Raw genomic sequence first — 14,647 nt, forward strand, 5'->3', positions numbered from 1 at the left:
TGATATTCCACAAGGCTCACATGTGGTCATTTGTATTGTTTTGTTTTAGAGACAGGGGCTTGCTCTGTCATCCAGGCCTAGGACTACAGTCCTTAGGCCGGCCGGCCTGAAAGGTTGGCTCTCTGTGGGCATGAGGGAACTTGGATTTTTGGAGGCTTTCCACCATTCTCTAACTGATGGGGTGGCTTATTCTGTCTAAACTCTTTATACATTCCATGTGGTTTATGCTAAATACCTGCCTTTCTTCGGGGATATCAGCCAGTCCTTCTGACTTTGCTCAGGCAGCCTATCCCTTTGCTGATTTGCTTCGGATCCTTAAGCTGTGGGCGTGGCTGAGCTGTGGGCGTGGCTGCAGGCTGAGTGCTGTGTGTCCTTCCAGCAAATCCCAGATCCTGGGGAGGGGGCAGCCTGAACACAGCTGTGAAATAGCATGTTGGCTGCCTTTTAATTTTGATGGCTCATTTTAAGATGATATTTCTATTATATTGTTAAAAGAACATATGCATTCTCATACTTGTTTTATTTGAAACACAGTTTACATACACAATAGGCCTTATTTCTGTAGGCAATAAGTAATGAGATATTTTATATACATGAATCTTCTAAGTTTAGTAACGCTTATTCCTTTTATGTATCAAGTTTTAAAATTATCATATTTAGATGGAAAGAATTAGAAGCTGGATAGCATATTTCTTTGCCTTACTAAACAGAGGATAGTAGATATAACCATCGTGTGGCTGTCCTGGTGTCCGCTGAGCACCTAGTCTTGTACTTTGCTCTATGTGGTGGGCTATAATGAGGAACAAGATGGTTCATCCCCACTTTATTTATTTTATTTATTTATTTATTTTTGAGACGGAGTCTCGCTCTGTCACCCAGGCTGGAGTGCAGTGGCCGGATCTCAGCTCACTGCAAGCCCCGCCTCCCGGGTTTACGCCATTCTCCTGCCTCAGCCTCCAGAGTAGCTGGGATTACAGGCGCCTGCCATCTCCCCCGGCTAGTTTTTTGTATTTTTAGTAGATACGGGGTTTCACTGCGTTAGCCAGGATGGTCTCGATCTCCTGACCTCGTGATCCCCCCGTCTCGGCCTCCCAAAGTGCTGGGATTACAGGCTTGAGCCACCGCGCCCGGCTCATCCCCACTTTAAATTACCTTGTGCCATTATACTCTTGTACGTTTGTTTGTTTGAATTTGGTCTCCTCATTCACTACAAAGCATCACCTACCTCATTTGTTTCCCTCAATATTCCACAGTCTATTGTTTTTGCCATTTTTTCTAGTATTTTATTGTTATAAAAAACAGTTTTAAAGTAAAATAACTTCTGTTATAACAGGAAGCCAGATTCCCAAGAGACACTTTCTGAGCCAAAGGTGACAGTATCTACATGAATGTCTCACTGCTATGCTTATCTGAGCAGAGAACTTGTTGCATCTCCTTCATTTTCTTTTTTATGGACTTGGTATTTAATTTCTGTATCCTGATTTCAATCAAGACATGTTCACAAACATGAATACAAGAGTACTAGAAATAAAACTGAACGGAAACAGTCTTGGCTAGGCTTTGACTCAGAGTCAAGTATCCATAGTAATCCCTCGGAGCCAGGCGTGGCTCCTGCCTGTAATCCCAGCGCTTTGGGAGGCCAAGGCAGGAGGTTGCTTGAGGTCTAGAGTTCAACAACAGCCTGAGCAACATAGCGAGATCTTGTTTTACAAAAAATTAAAAAAAATATTAGCTGGGCGTGGTGGCATGTGCCTGTGGTCCCAGCTACTTGGGAGGCTCAGGCAGGAGGATTACTTAGAATCCAGGCCTGCTACATGAACTCTTTTCTGCACACTAATTCACTAAGACAGTGAGCAAGATATGTGCGACTCTTGACAGTCTGACCTTTGACGTATCTATATAGTCTCCCTTAAATAATGTCTTCATAAAAATTGAGGTAAATGTGCAAGAAGTATAAAACTCAAAAATATTTGGGTAAAAATATGAGACATCTAATACAAAAGAGTCAGCCGTAACATTTTTCTCAATAAATGTGTCAATTTGATGTTCCCATCTCTTTGTTCTCATGTGCTGACTTAAATACCCTTGCCATTCACCAGTCACTGTAGAGAACTTATGGCCCACAGTACTGAATGATGCTACATTCTGGTGCCAGAAAAAGTAGCTAATGTAGTCATTCTATATTGTGTAGGTAAAATGTACACACAAGCTATCTTAGGGCATAAAGATGTCAACTGACATAAACCTTTTGTCATGTGCATCCGTGTGAAGAGACCACAAAACAGGCTTTGTGTGAGCAACGTGGCTATTTATTTCACCTGGGTGCAGGTGGGCTGAGTCCGAAAAGAGAGTCAGCGAAGGGAGATAAGGGTGGGGCCATTTTATAGGATTGGGGTAGGTAAAGGAAAACTATAGTCAAAGGAGAGTTGTTCTCTGGCGGGCAGGAGTTGGGGTTACAAGGTGCTCAGTGCGGGAGCTTTTTGAGCCAGGACGAGCCAGGAAAAGGAATTTCACAACATAATATCATCGCTTAAGGCAAGGACCGGCCATTTTCACTTCTTTTGCGGTGGAATGTCATTGGTTAAGGCGAGGCAGGGCATTTGCACTTCTTTTGTGATTCTTCAGTTACTTCAGGCCATCTGGGCATATACGTGCAAGTCACAGGGGATGAGATGGCTTGGCTCGGGTTCAGAGGCCTGACACCTTTAAAGTGTTTAAACTATTTGGAACAAGTATTTTCAATATAAAGAAAGTTTCCCAGCTGATATACAAATTTTGCTATATTAGCCATCAAGAGAGGCAAATTGAGGCAAAATTTGTACATCAGGTGGGAAACTTGCTTCCCTCGTTGGTTTGCTCTATAATGACAGGAAAATCATTTAAATTATCTGGGTCATATATTTCTTAGCTAAAACCTGATAATACTTTTATTTTGAGGAAGACTAGTTGCTGTTTACTCAGAAGAAGGATTAGACGTTGAAGCCATGGCCCTTTAATTCTGTGAAAATAATTTACACTCCAGGACTTTCTTGCTATAAAAGAGGGAAAGGTTTCTGAAATACGGAGTATAAAACTGATTTATGTGGACAAAGAAAGTTGACCTTTGAAAACTTGGAATAATATTACCATACCAACATCCACGTGATGCGTATTTCAGGCATACAGGAAAGTTCAACACACTTTGAGCTGCTATTATTTCCGGTGGTCTGCCAAGGCAGCAGTTATTTTATAGATGTTTATCAACAGTACCTGTGCCTTTCCCCAGGAAGGGGAGTCCAGCTGCAGGACAAAGCATGCTGTGCTGTGCACAACTACTTCAGTGTGACATCTCAACAAGAAAAAAATAGAAACAAGTTATCTGTTTAACCCTCATTTGGAATGTGTCTACATGAAATATAAATGCATATGTAATATGCACGATTAATAACTTAAATTGTTTGGAGCTTAAAATGTTGAAAGCACCTCTACATGCTTGATTTAAATCTCATAGCTACCCTTGTGGTTAATTTTATCGTCATTATACAGTTGCCAAAAAAACTGTTTGAAACATTAAGTGTCCTATGTGAGGTCTTCCAGGGAAAATAATTAGAAGACAGGAGTAGGCCCCAAGGCTTTTCTCCTTAATCTCTGTGTTTTCAATAAACCAGTGTCTAAAGAGGGACAGAGGTTGAATATTTGTCTACATTATTAGAAAGTCAAAACTTGGAATGACCTAATAATGCAGAATCTGTCAGCTCACCCACATCTGCTCTGTGTGAACTCACTATTTATGGTCCATCTGTACACAAAACAAGGTCTAATATTTCAGTTTCTTTTTTTAAAAATCTAAAAAAGAAAATTAAATGAATATTATTTTTAGTTGACAAATAATATTTGTGTATATTTTTGGGGTACACTGTGATATTTTGATATGTGTGTACAATGTGGGGTGATTAAATCAAGCCAATTAACATATCCATCACCTCATTTACCTATGATTTCTACGGTGAGACATTTGAAATTTACTCTTGTTTATTTTTAAGTATACATTATTATTCACTATAGTCACTCTGCTGTATGATAAATCTCAAAACTTGTCCGGGTGTGGTGGCTCACTCCTGTAATTCCAGCACTTTGGGAGGCCGAGGCGGGTGGATCACTTGAGGTCAGGAGTTTGAGACCAGCCTGGCCAACATAGTGAAACCCCATCTCTACTAAAATACAAAAATTAGCTGGGTGTCATGGCGGGTGCCTGCAGTGCCAGCTACTGAGGCTGAGGCAGAAGAATTGCTTGAACCCGGGAGGCAGAGGATGCAGTGAGCTGAGATTGTGCCACCGCACTCCAACCTGGGTGACGGAGCAAGACTCTGTCTCAAAAAAAAAAAAAAAAAAAAAAAAAGTCTTAAAACTTATTCCCTTTGTGTATCTGAAATTTTGTACTCTGTGACCAACAGCTCGTATTATCTCCTCCCCATACTCCTGTACAGCCTCTGGTAACCATCATTCTACTTTCTACTTCTAAGACATTAATTTTTTTAGGTTCCATATTTAAGTGAGATTATGTTGTATTTGTTGTCTGTCAACAGTATGCAAGGGTTCTCTCTTCTCCATACCCTTGTCAACTCTCTTTCTTCCCCTTTCTTTCTTTCCTTCCGTCCTTCTTTCCTTTTTCCTTCTTTCTTTCTTTCTTTCTTTCTTTCTTTCTTTCTTTCTTTCTTTCTTTCTTTCTTTTTCTTTCTTTCTTTCTTTCCTTCCTTCCTTCCTTCCTCCCTCCCTTCTTCCTTCCTTCCTTCCTTTCTTTCTCTTTCTTTTTTCTTTTTTTCTTTCTTTCTCTTTCCTTACTTCCTTTCTTTTTCCCCTCCCTCCCTCCCTCCTTCCTTCCTTCCTCTTTGTTTCTCTCTTTCTTTCTTTCTCTTTCCTTACTTCCTTTCTCTTTCCCCTCCCTCCCTCCCTTCCTGCTCCTTTCTTTCTCCCTTTCTTTCTTTTCTTTTCTTTTCTTTCTTTCTTTCTTTCTTTCTTTCTTTCTTTCTTTCTTTCTTTCTTTCTTTCTTTCTTTCTTTCTTTCTTTCTTTCTTTCTTTCTTTCTTTCTCTTTCCTTACTTCCTCTTTCCCCTCCTTCCCTCCTTCCTTCCTTCCTTTCTCTCTCTCTCTCTTTCTTTCTTTCTCTCTTTCTTTCTTCCTTTCTCTTTCCCCTCCCTCCCTCCCTCCCTTCCTTCCTTCCTTCCTTTTCCTCTCCATTCCTCTCCTTTCTTCTCTCTATCCTTTCTCTTTCTTTCCTTTCTTTCCTTTTTCTTTTTCTGAAACGAAAGTTCTTACATATGTATTACTGAACCTACGTACTAGTGCAGAGCATATAAACAAAGATAAAAAACATATTCCCAATAAAACATGTTCGACTGTCGAGACATTAGTGACATTTACAGCTCGATATGGCGACATGATCATGACCTTGACACAGCGTAAACCTGCGTGCCATCTCACGTACAATTCCGTATAAACCTGGCTTGGTCCTTCTTCAGTGGCTCCATTTTGGACCTGTACCTGGTTTTATTACCAGCTTTCATCTGAGTCCACTGAGGAACGGGATGATTTTGCTTTTGTTTCTTGGCCAGGAATTGCTTGGCCCCGAAAGTCTTATGAGAAGACATGGCGAGGAATGGAGTCAACCACACACACCATGATGGCGGAGAAAACCACTTGTTATCTTTCATCTTTTTGAGAAAAGCCTCAGGTGTGAGGTGGTCTCTCATTGCGGTTTTAATTTGCATTTTCCAGCATAATGCTGGATGTTGGACAGTCAGGATCTGTGGGTTTTCCCTGGCGTGTTCTTTGGCCCAGTTATTTAGGTTCTAAGTGACTTGGTTTCTTCACTCCCTAACTCCACCCCAGCCCTAATAGAGGATAAACTATAGACTTTAATGGCCGCTCTTGCCTGCCGAATTCTGAGGGAAGGGACTGGCAATATTTCTATCATGAGCCTTTTCTAAGAGTTTATAACTCAGCCGTAAATACTTGTCATTGCCAGAAACGTAGCCTAGAGGGTCACAATCCTGGAGTAAATTATTCATTTATATATTTCACTGACTTGCTTTAAATTGTTTTAACGGTATTTATCTTTCGTGATGGAAGGAAAAATAATGGTTTTATGGTTCAAGACACTTTTGTCCTCCTATGAATCAACACAGCATTGAGATATAAGTGAAAAAAGTTAGCAGAGAAATGGCTTCTGGAAATAATAATTCTTTTTTAAGGAGAAGGGCTTCAGGGCTAACATTACTCAATCTGAGATCTATTAGCAAAACTTAAAAAAGTAAATGTTATGAACTATTGATTAACTCCTGAAGCATCCGTACCCATTTGCTTTTCCTTTTTATTTTCCCCAGCCATACAGGGCCCAGCAAGGTGCAAGTTTACCCCAGCCTTGTTCTAAGCTGGTGGTCATTCATGTGGAAGCGGCAGGCAGGGCAGGGAGCGGAGCGAGAAGCCATGTCAGCTACAGCCTGGGCCACTTTAGATTGGAATGTCTCTGGATTGAATCTCTACCTGACCCCGTGCTTTATTTCACCTTTATTTCTTAGGAAAAAATCCTTTTTCGCAAACTATTTTTACATTGTCTAGGAGTTTTCGAAACAATATATGTTCCACTAAATTGGGTATTGTGGTATTAGGATATGCAGATCTGTAAGTTTTCGTCCACGGGTCCTGGCTCAAAACTCCCATGGTCCTTGTTATAATGTTGGGACACTTTCAGCCTCAGGAAACAGAAACTCTCTCTGACCTTCTCCCGTCCTTTCTCCTGACCAAGGTAAGACTCCAAACTGAATATGGGTCAAAAGACCCTCATTCCAGAGAGGATCCCACCCCATACCTAAAGTCTGGACAGGCCTTGCTGGGTTTAGATGATATGCTTTTTGCCCAATCCCATTTCTACAGGGTTGTCAGTCATACCTACGTAATGAAGCCTCCATAAAAACCCAAGAGGATGGGGTTTGAGAGTTTCTGGACAGCTGAACGCATGGAGCCTCCTACAGGGCAGCGTGGACAGAGAGGGCATGGGAGTTCTGTGCCCCTTTACACGTGCCTCGCCCTACCAATCTCTTCACCTATATCCCTTGCAATATCCTTGATATTAAACTGACAAATGTGTTTTCTTGAGCTCTGTAAGTGGCTCCACCATGTTAACCAAACCTGAGAAAGGGGTCTTGGGAACCCCAGCTTGAAGCCCATCGGTCAGAAGTTCTAGGGGCCTGGGGCTAGGTGCGGTGGCTCACACCTCTAATCCCAGCACTTTGGGAGGCCAAGGAGGGCAGATCATCTTAGGTGAGGAGTTCGAGACCAGTCTAGCTAACATGGTGAAACCCCGTCTCTACTAAAAATACAAAAATTAGCTGGACATAGTGGCAGGCACCTGTAATCTCAGCTACTTGGGGGGCTGAGGCAGAATCACTTGAACCTGGGAGGCGGAGATTGCAGTGAGCTGAGATCCTGCCACTGCACTCCAACCTGGGTGACAGAGCGAGACCCTGTCTCAAAAAAAAAAAAAAAAAAAAAAAAAAAAAAAAAAATTCTAGAGGCCTGGACTCGCAATTGGTGTCTGAAGGGCAGGGTTGGCAATGGGGGTGGGGGGGGTGATGTCTCTGGGACTGAGCCCCGAACCTGTGGGATCTGATACCATCCTTAGGTAGATCGTGTCAGAATTGAATTGGCAGACACTCAGCTGGTGTCCGTTACTTGGTGTGTGGGGAAAACCGGAAAACCACCCACATGTTTAGTCACAGAAATCTGTTGATGATTTCTGTGGCAGTGTGAGAGCAGAGGAAAAACACAATTTGAGAATTTTTTTCTACACAGGTGCCAAGTTTGTTTTTACCTATCACTTTGTTTATAGTACCAGGCATACAGTACACCGTGAAATACTTTGTGTTTAAAGACCGAGTGAATAAATGGATTTCATCCAAGAGGTCAAACATTACTACAAAGAGGTTACAAATAGGTAACATATTTCGTATGAAACAATGCATCTGAAATTTGGATTTATAATTGAACAGTGTCTCACAAGGGGTGGTACTTTCAAGCAGATTATACTGTTAAATGCATATAAATTAGACCTTAATAAAGAAAACCATTTTAATTATTAAGTATTCTGAATCTATTCCTTAAAGAAAGATCTCTACATCCTGTACTTTAACCACTAAGATTTGATAAAATCTTCTTTTTTAAGCATGCAGATCTTTAAATTTTTTGTACTGTATTTTCCCGATCACAAAAGGAACACATCATCTAGAAAATCTGGAAAATATAAAAAAAGCCCACAGAAAACAATTGCTTTAAAATTTTTAAAAAAATAATCAACTGTCAAATAAAGATTGAATATATTCAGGGCATGCAATGTGATTATTTGATGTATATAAACATGGTGCAATAATTACCACAATTAATTAACTCATGTATCACCCTCCATTCTGTACAGTAGGTTCCCATTATAACCACAAGTTGGTACCCTTTAACCAAAGTCTCCCTGTTTTCTGCACCTCCACCTCCTGGGAACCACTGTTCTATTCCCTGCTTCTATAAATTTGACTTTTTTAGATTCCACATACAGGTGAGATTGTACAGTATTTGTCCTTCTATGTCTGGCTTATTTCACTTAGCATAATGTCCTCCAAATTCATCCATGCTGTCACAAACGGCAGGATTTCATAGCAAAAGAACAACCCAATTTAAAAGTGGGCAAAAATAGACGTTTTTCCAAAGCCATAACACTGACCAATAGGTATATGGAAAGGTGCTCAACATTACTAGTCATCAGGGACATGCAAATCAAAACCACAGTGAGCTCTCACCTCACCCCTGTTAGAATGGCTGTTATCAAAAAGACAAGAGATAGCAAGTGTTGGTGAGGATGTGGAGGAACGGGAACCCTTGTACACTGTTTGCGGGAATGTAAATGGGTACAGCCATTATTGGTACAGGTTGTAGGTTCCTCAAGAACTTAAAAATAGGCTGGGTGCGGTGACTCGTGCCTGTAATTCCAGCATTTTGGCCAAGACAGGTGGATCACCTGAGGTCAGGAGTTTGAGACCAGCCTGGCCAACATGGTGAAATCTCATCTCTATAAAAATAGAAAAATTAGCTGGGCTTGGTGGCAGACTCCTGTAATCCCAGCTACTCGGAGGCGGAGGTGCAAGAATCGCTTGAACCTGCGAGGAGGAGCTTGCAGTGAGCCAAGATTGCGCCACTGCATTCCAGCCTGGGTAACAAGAACGAAATTCCATCTCAAAAAAATATGAAAAATAAACTCGTATGAACCAACAATCCTTCTGATGGGTATTACATACAAAGGAAAAAAGAAAATGAAATCAGTATCTTGAAGGAATACCTGCACCGTGTATGTATTGCATCATTGTCTACAATAGTCAAGATGTGGATGCAACCTAGATGTCCATCAACAGATGAATGGATAAAGAAAATGTGGTACATAGACACAGTGGAGTACTATTAACCCTTTGAAACACAAGGAAATCCTGTCATGTGTGACAAGGTGGATAAATCTTGAGGACATTATGCTAAGTGAAATAAGCCAGACACAAAAAGAAAAAATTTTGCATGACTTCACTTATTTGTGGAATCTAGGTTTAAAAAGTTTAAAAATAAAATGTTTGCTTATTTGTCTTAGTTTCCCTTTGCAGTAAAGTTTGTAAAAGAATAAGTGGGTCTTTGAATTCTTATGAAAAAAATGCAGCTAAGTAGTGGATAAAGTGAGAAGAAATTATCTGGGGAAAAGATGGGGAAGAATTGGTTGACAGGCGTGGTTTTCAGGATGCAGTAGGATTCCAGACAGCCTGGGTGTCACAGTACAAACATTCAAGCTTTGATTTCAGGAGGAAGGAAAAGTGTGCTGCTGTTTCAGAGCCTGGCCCCATCCTAACGGTGGGGTGACTGACAGGTTCGCTTTCCCAAAGAGAGACAGCAACAAAGACCATTGGGTTTCAATTCAATCCCATTCCCAGCAGCAGGTGTTGGTGGGATTCTTCTCTGTGGGAGGCGCTCACAACATGCTCTGTGGGTTGCGGGGTGAGAGGTGTGTTGTGGGCAGAAGGATGTAACAAAAAGATAAAATGTTCTCTGACCTCACTGGCCTCACACTCCAGAGGGGACATTTCTCTAATCGCAGTTGATTGTTCTTGTGAATATTGACTCATCAGAGTCTCATCACAATTCTGTGATGTAATTAGGGCTGCTGCCATTGCCGTCAGTTGACAGATGAAGAGACACATACACAGTAAGGAATTTGCTGGAGTCGGTTAGTTGAATTGTGAAAGGTTTCGGATGAGAATTTCAGATGACTGGACCATGGTACATTTTCAGACATTGAGTTGGAGTAACATTTTTTTCTTTTTCTGATTTTTTTCCCCTCATTACCGAATTGAATAGAAAATATCTATTTTTAAAATTATGCTTATAAACATCAAAGTTATATTCTGTTGTATGTGGAATGTACTTAATATCTCAGGCATTAAAGAGAATCTTTGTGTATTTACTATTTTATTTATTTTTAGACAGGGTCTCTCACTGTTGCCCAGGCTGGAGTGCAGTGGCGTGATCTCAGCTCACTGCAACCCTGCCTCCAGGGTTCAAATGAGTCTTGTACCTCAGCCTACTGAGTAGCTGGGATTATAGGTGTATGCCACCGCACTGGGATAATTTTTTGTATTTTTAGTAGAGACAGGGTTTCACCATATTGCCCATGCTGGTCTCGAACTCCTGGCCTCAAGTGATCCGCTGTCCCAAACCTCCGCAATTACAGGCCTGAGCCACTGCACCTGGCCTATTTACTATTTTAATAGTTATTTTTTCTACAAAAGATTTTGTGTATATGACTGGCAGCTTATTTGAATGAGGTCTTTGGCAAACGCATGCTCTTTATATTTTTGTTCTTCTTAAGGTGTAAAACTCAGCTTAATCAAGAAACAAATACAAATCTATTAGGAGTTAGAAATATTTAGGAGACTCTAAAAGAAAAATTCTCTTTTTCCTGTAGCTCATTCTATTTCTTTTGTTGGATTCTTTGTTTTTGTTACTTAATAATTAATGTCTCTTTTCTTTATTTTCCTGCCTTACTTTTTACTGCCTTTGGCTGAATTCCTAATTCCTACAATATATATATATTTTTTTCTCCTAGGTAAAACCGATAACCAATATACCCGCTTTGTGGCTGGAGGGACAGTTTTATTGTTGTTTGTTATCTCAATTACCACCATCATTGTCATTTTCCTTAACAGGTGAGTAGTGCAACTTATCCTGAATCTTACTCAGCGTGAGTAGTTCCGACGTTAGAGGTTCTCTATTAATAACCCAGTAATTTGTCAAGCTGTCTCAGCAATCACATATATATTTTTGTGAGCACTGTTCTAACACCAAGGGGGAGAAGTAGCTGTGGTAATGTTACAGGGAGAGCTGGAATAGTTCATCTGTTAGTTAGTAGAAGCTGGTGGTCTGCCCCTTTTATTTTCTGCCTGATACCTCTGCTCTTTGTCCTGCCCCGTCTTCCTCCTCCTCCAAGGAAAAAGCTGTCAGTGAGGGGGTGGTGTGTGTGTGCATGGATGATACAGCGTGAGATGGATACAGATTCTGAGAAGGGAAGAACAAGGTTTAACAGTGATAAAGCCTTCATTTATTCATTTATCAAATATTTATTGTGCACAGCAGTGAACAAGACATAATGAAGCTCACATCCCAATAAGCAAACAGCATAATTTCAAGTAGTTGTATATTCTCAGAACCAAGAAACCTAAGTGCTTAAAAATTACTGAGAAGAAGGAATTGGAGGGCGCTGCCTCAGAGAGAGCAGGGAGCCATTTGGCCTATACTAAATTTCTTTTTATTTTTTATTGACTGGTCACAGTGATATATGCCTGAAGTTCCAGCTACTCAGGAGGCTGAGGCTGGAGGATTGCTTGAGCCTAAGAGTTCAAGTCCAGCCTAGGCAACATAGCAAGACCCTGTCAATAACAAAAATTAAAAAATAAAAAAAATCTTTTACTGTATTGTAGCACAGTTGGGCATTTTCTAGGATATTCTTGGCTGAGTTTTTCTTCCCCTTCTAGCTCTCCTGTGCTTATCAACTCACCTGTGTAGGTATTTGTTACATATCTTTGCTGTAATCATAGCAGGTTGAAATTATTCCTTATAATATATTACAGCTAAAGTGTTATCTTCTTAAGGGAGGAAGGGACCACACTTTTGATGTCTCTATTTTGCATGTCTGGCATATCAAGACACTTAATATATGTTTGCTGGGTAAGTGAATATGTCCCTCTGCACTCCCCTCCTTCAGTAATGTTACCAAATACACCACACACCACACACACACACACACACACACACACACACACGCCTTGTTAATAGGATTTCCAGTAGGCCTCTCCATCTTGTCTCTTCATCCTTGACCTCTGGTTCTTTAGCAGCTGTCATCACTGCTCTCTGATTTTGGTAATGTCTCCAACCTGCTCTCAGCTATAGCCTCTTTCTCTAACCCATCCAGTTTTCCTGGTTCTTCTTCTGAAAGCTGGGTTGGCATGTCATCTTCCTGTTCAATATCTTTGATTATCTTCCCACTGCTACCAGAATAATGTTAAAACTCATTAACCCTGTCATTGAAGTTGCCCTACATTCTGACTGAAGTCTAATTTTTATTCACACTTTCTACTTTATTTATTCTCCCTGATGTTGATAAATTTTGTGAAAACTGAAGCACACCCAACGCTCTCCCCATCTGGTTTGCTACCAAAATGCTGTTTCCCCACGTTTGGCTGCTTTCCTGTGTATCATTCAAGGTGTGAAACACCTGTCCCCTCTGTGGGCTCTGCACTCTTCTCCGTCCCTGCAAATAGACATGATGTCACCATCTGGAATCATCGTGTACGTCTCTGCTACTCCTCACATCCCGCTTTGTATTTTAATCACTTTCATGCTTGCCGTCCCTTCATAATGGCAGAGTGTGTGTTTTATTCATTTCTTAGCATTTGATAGCATTTAGCACTAATCTGTCCAAATAATGAATGCTCAATAAACATTTGTCTCATTAAACTGAAACAGGAGATCAGGTCATTATACCTTTTTCCCCATCATACATTGCCCTTAAGTCTTTCCCTGAACAGAAATTAGCAAATTGAGGTAAGGAACGGAGGTGTTAGTAGCACCACGGACTCCTCCACTGTTTCACCGTGGCAATGGGAAACATCCTGGGGGCAGAGATGGCAGAGGGAGCACCCGGGAACCGGGCAATGTGACCAAGGGACAGCAAGTGGTGACAAACCTCCACAGGGACACAGATGTTGGACGTGATAGATTTTGCTTCATGAAAATGCATCACTTTTACATGAATAGCTAAATTGAACGGTAGAATATATTGTCCCACTTGGTTAAATGTGATAAAAGGAGATTAGTGGACTTGAATTTGCAATCATAGATGCACACCACAAGGGAAAAGCACTTGTTCTTTCTACCTTGTCACTAGTATCAGTTTGTGCTTGTGATTTCCAATGGAAATGCTTTGAAAGATGACCCAAGGGCTCCAACAATGACCTTCTGAACTCTGTTTTACTGACTGTTTAAAAAAAATCCTGCAGCTTCAGATGTATTGACTTGGATAGAAGCCAACATCAATCAGACAGTGTCTCTGAACAAAACTGAATTCTTCACACTCAGCGCCTGGTAGCCTGTGTGTTGGAGGAATTGGCAGCAGTTTCTCTGCTCCTGGTGTGTGCTGTTTTCATGCGGAGATAGCAACAGTAACACAACTAAGTGAACATGGCTAGGGAAAGGGCCTCGCATTGGCAAGTGTGAAAGGAGACAAAACACAGCCAGGCGTGGTGGCTCACGCCTGTAATCCCAGCACTTTGGGAGGATGAGGTGGGTGGATAATTTGAGATCAGGAGTTTGAGACCAGCCTGGGCCAAATGGTGAAACCCCAGCTCTACTAAAACTACAAAAATTAGCTGGGCGTGGTCGTGGTTGTCTGTAGTCTCAGTTACTCAGGAGGCTGAGGCAGGAGAATCACCTGAACCCGGGAGGTGGAGGCTGCCGTGAGCCAAGATTGCACCACTGCACTCCAGCCTGGGTAACAGAGTAAGACTCTGTCTCAAACAAACAAAAACAAAGGAGCCAAAGTATGTTCTATAGATGTGTACCAGATTGTGGGAAGAAATTTAATATTTAGGGAGAAAAATGTTAGATACTTATTTTTACATTCCTTGTGAATATTGGCATTAACAAATAGGGAGCCTTAGTTTTCGGGGCTCTCTGGGTTTTGGCATTGAAAATCTCTCGTCTTGGGAAACTCCTTAGTCCCAGGCAAACCAGAATGGCTGGTCAACATAAATCTAATTGTGATATGTTTACTCTCTTTATTTTTTTATTTTCATTTTTATTTTCTTAACATTTATTTTAAGTTCAGGGATACATGTGCAGGATGTGCAGGTTGGTTAGCTAGGTAAACATGTGTCATGGGGTTTGTTGTATAGATTATTTCATCACCCACGTATTAAGCCTCATACCCAACAGTTATTTTCCTCTCCCTCCTCCCACCCTCCACCCTCCACCCTGCACCCTCCACCCTGCACCCTGCACCCTCCACCCTCCACCCTGCACCCTCCACCCTCCACCC

The 14,647-nt window shown here is 41.2% G+C and overlaps 1 protein-coding gene across 9 annotated transcripts in view; it reads left to right on the top strand.

The window, feature by feature from the left end:
* CD226 (CD226 molecule) overlaps positions 1-14,647 on the top strand; it is a 128,947-nt gene that overhangs the window by 77,669 nt on the left and 36,631 nt on the right. For all 9 annotated transcript variants that reach the window (XM_023224182.1, XM_023224187.1, XM_023224186.1 and 6 more), the window contains one exon: positions 11,162-11,261. In XM_023224182.1, coding sequence (XP_023079950.1) covers positions 11,162-11,261 — 100 coding nt within the window. The remainder of the gene's footprint in view (positions 1-11,161; positions 11,262-14,647) is intronic.

The sequence above is a fragment of the Piliocolobus tephrosceles genome, chromosome 18 (assembly GCF_002776525.5).
Source record: "Piliocolobus tephrosceles isolate RC106 chromosome 18, ASM277652v3, whole genome shotgun sequence".
Lineage (NCBI taxonomy): Eukaryota > Metazoa > Chordata > Mammalia > Primates > Cercopithecidae > Piliocolobus > Piliocolobus tephrosceles.